This window comes from Camelina sativa, chromosome 2, assembly GCF_000633955.1.
Source record: "Camelina sativa cultivar DH55 chromosome 2, Cs, whole genome shotgun sequence".
NCBI classification, from domain to species: domain Eukaryota; kingdom Viridiplantae; phylum Streptophyta; class Magnoliopsida; order Brassicales; family Brassicaceae; genus Camelina; species Camelina sativa.
The window spans coordinates 13,925,442-13,928,616 of NC_025686.1; the positions used below are offsets into that span (position 1 = coordinate 13,925,442).

At 39.9% G+C, this 3,175-nt stretch overlaps 1 protein-coding gene and 1 long non-coding RNA gene across 2 annotated transcripts; both read left to right on the plus strand.

Annotated features, from left to right (window-relative positions):
• Nucleotides 531-1,553, plus strand: LOC109126765 (uncharacterized mitochondrial protein AtMg00810-like). Its single transcript, XM_019230475.1, has one exon. The coding sequence runs from the start codon at nt 531-533 to the stop codon at nt 1,551-1,553; it is 1,023 nt and encodes a 340-aa protein (XP_019086020.1).
• On the plus strand, nt 2,463-2,952 carry LOC109127339. The gene is made up of 2 exons (XR_002033993.1): nt 2,463-2,534; nt 2,715-2,952. It is a non-coding gene; the product is annotated as an uncharacterized LOC109127339 (long non-coding RNA).

The window sequence follows — 3,175 nt, forward strand, 5'->3', positions numbered from 1 at the left end:
CAACTTTCCCAATTGCCACTCCACCACAGCCCCAAAATCCTCCGCCTCGACAACCACCTGCAAATATCCACAAAATGAAAACTAGAGCCAAAAATAACATCACAAAACCAAAACGCAAATTAAATCTTCATGTTGCAGGTCTAAGACAATCGAGAGAACCATCGACTGCAACACAAGCCTTGAAGGATGAGCGGTGGCGTCGATCGATGTCTGTCGAGTATAATGCTCAACGTCTTCATCACACTTGGGACTTGGTTCCTCCTCATCCATCGCAGAATGTTATTGGCTGCCGCTAGGTGTTTACCACCAAATATCACCCTAATGGTCAATTGAATCAATACAAGTCGCGTCTGGTTGCTAAGGGTTTCCATCAAAAGTATGGGGTTGATTATGCTGAAACGTTTAGTCCAGTAATAAAATCTACAACAATCCGGTTGGTACTTGAAGTTGCGGTTGCTCATTCTTGGCCAATCAAACAGTTGGACGTTAACAATGCGTTTTTACAAGGAGAATTAACTGAAGAGGTATATATGGCGCAACCACAAGGATTTGTGGACAAGAATCGTCCTGATTACGTTTGCCGGCTGAAGAAACCGATCTACGGGCTCAAACAAGCTCCGCGTGCCTGGTATCTTTCTCTCAAACATCATCTTCTTCAAACTGGTTTTACAAACTCCCTTGCGGATACTTCTTTATTTATCCGTCGGACTACCACAACATTTACTTATGTTCTAGTCTATGTGGATGATATTCTGGTTACTGGAAATGATCCCAAGCTAGTCGATCAAGTGCTTCATTCCTTTGCTACACGCTTCTCTATTAAAGATCCGACTGATCTTAGTTATTTTCTGGGTATAGAAGCCACACGCTCTACTGCTTGTTTGCATCTTATGCAAAGGAAATACATTGTTGATCTTCTTGCAGCGCACAACATGTCTGATGCGAATCCTGTTGCGACACCGCTTCCTGTTTCACCTAAGCTCACTCTCCATGGAGGTACACCACTTGAGGATGCCAAACAGTATCGTTCAGTAGTTGGGAGCTTGCAATATCTTTCTTTCACAAGGCCAGATATTGCTTATGTGGTCAATCGTTTGTCCCAATTTATGCATCGCCCAACTGTTGAACATTGGCAAGCTGCTAAACGGGTCTTAAGGTATCTAGCAGGAACTCTCACACATGGTATTTTCTTTCATTCCAACTCTACAATCTCTTTACAAGCATATTCGGATGCGGATTGGGCTGGTGATATAGATGACTTTGTGTCTACGAATGCCTTTATTGTCTACTTGGGACGTAATCCAATCTCATGGTCCTCTAAGAAGCAACGAGGTGTAGCAAGGTCTTCGACTGAGGCTGAATACCGTGCTGTTGCCAATACCGCCTCAGAAATTCGTTGGTTATGCTCTCTACTCACTGAGCTTGGTGTTACTTTACCTTCTGTACCTGTTATCCTTTGTGATAATATCGGTGCCACATATCTCTGCGCCAATCCAGTATTCCATTCTAGGATGAAGCATCTTGCTTTGGACTATCATTTTATTCGACAATAGATTCAAGCTGGCACACTACGGGTCTCACATGTTTCCACCCAAGATCAGCTTGCGGATGCACTCACTAAGCCATTGTCGAGACTGGGTTTTCAACGAGCATGTCACAAGATTGGAGTTCGAAGTCTCCCTCCATCTTGAGGGGGCGTATTACAGAGAATCAAATCATATAATCCCTTTGATTACGCTACTCAATCACTCACGTTAATCTCTCTCAATTACTGTATAGATTATTGACTTACTATAGTTAGCTTGTACACCTTTGTATATATTGTCTATGTTCTACTCATCAATAAGATATCATATTCACCATTCACATGTACAATAGACACACCATACACTAACATTGTAAGGTGTTTTAGCTCTTCTCATGAATGTAATGAGAACTGTAGCTTATAATTTATGCAACACTACAAAGGTGTTTTCAGAAACAATGCCAATCGCATTCTCTAAAAAACATAAACCAATCATTCATCAATCATTCATCATAGTCAGTCACATACATTAGAAACAAAATGACATTAACCGTTCATTCAAGCTTGCCCATTTGGTTCATCAAAGAGTGGCAGAAAGACCATCCGCATACAACAAGTAACAAGACTTGTGGACTGGAAGCTTTTTTTTGCTCTCCCAAAACAACCAAAAAAGATAAACAAAATTGATATAAACAAATCCAAAAAGATTTCTTTACTCAAATTACTCCAAAATTATCTCCGAGTCAACTATTAGTCCAAACACAAGGTGTTAAGTGTTTACTGTGAAATGCCAATTAAAGATTAGAGGAAATTACTCATGTTTAATATGATAGTGGAGCAAAGGCAAATAGCCCATAAAGAAATCCAACAGAACCAAGCAAATTAAAGTAGAAAAGCCCAATAAGCCTATAAAACTGGGAGAGACGATCATCGGAGACACCGACAATGGAGAAACTAATTCAGGCGGCGAGGGAGAAGCGATTTCGGAGAAGAACGGAAGCTGTGTCAGGTTATTTTGATCTCAATATTAGATATTTTATTCTGGTTAATCGGAAACAAAGAAGTCACTTTTTTGGGTTTCGCGGAGGAGTTAACCAAATCTGAATTCTAGATATCCGGAATTAATATATCTAATACTCAATGATCAATCTTGATTGTTACACTCTTGCGTCTTGCCGTCAAAATGCAGAGTTCAGAGTTGAACAGATGTCTCTGCTTTCAAATCCAAGTATGAGAGCCTTTAAGAAATGCAGGTACCTTCACACTTCAGACTTAAGATTAATGGATGAGCGTTATACATTCATCTTGGTTAACAGAACAGCTGCCATACATAAACTTTATAACTCCAAACAATAATCCTAATTTATAAAAGTGCAATCTTCCTTGTGATATTATGCTTGTATAATACATGTTTAAAATATATTATCCAGGAGTTTTCCACATTTCTTGTTGATCTTTTTTTGAAGTTGTTGAGATCAGAGCCGGCTGACAATTGGTTTGAACCCGTTACCTAAGCATCACTATTTACACCCTTTACCAACTGAGTCAAAGGAAAATTCAACAAATTTGGGGCCGAAATATTACTTATCTCATAAACGGCCGCAAGCACATGCTTGGTTTGCTTGGCCTCAAGATCGGCTCTGGTTGAGA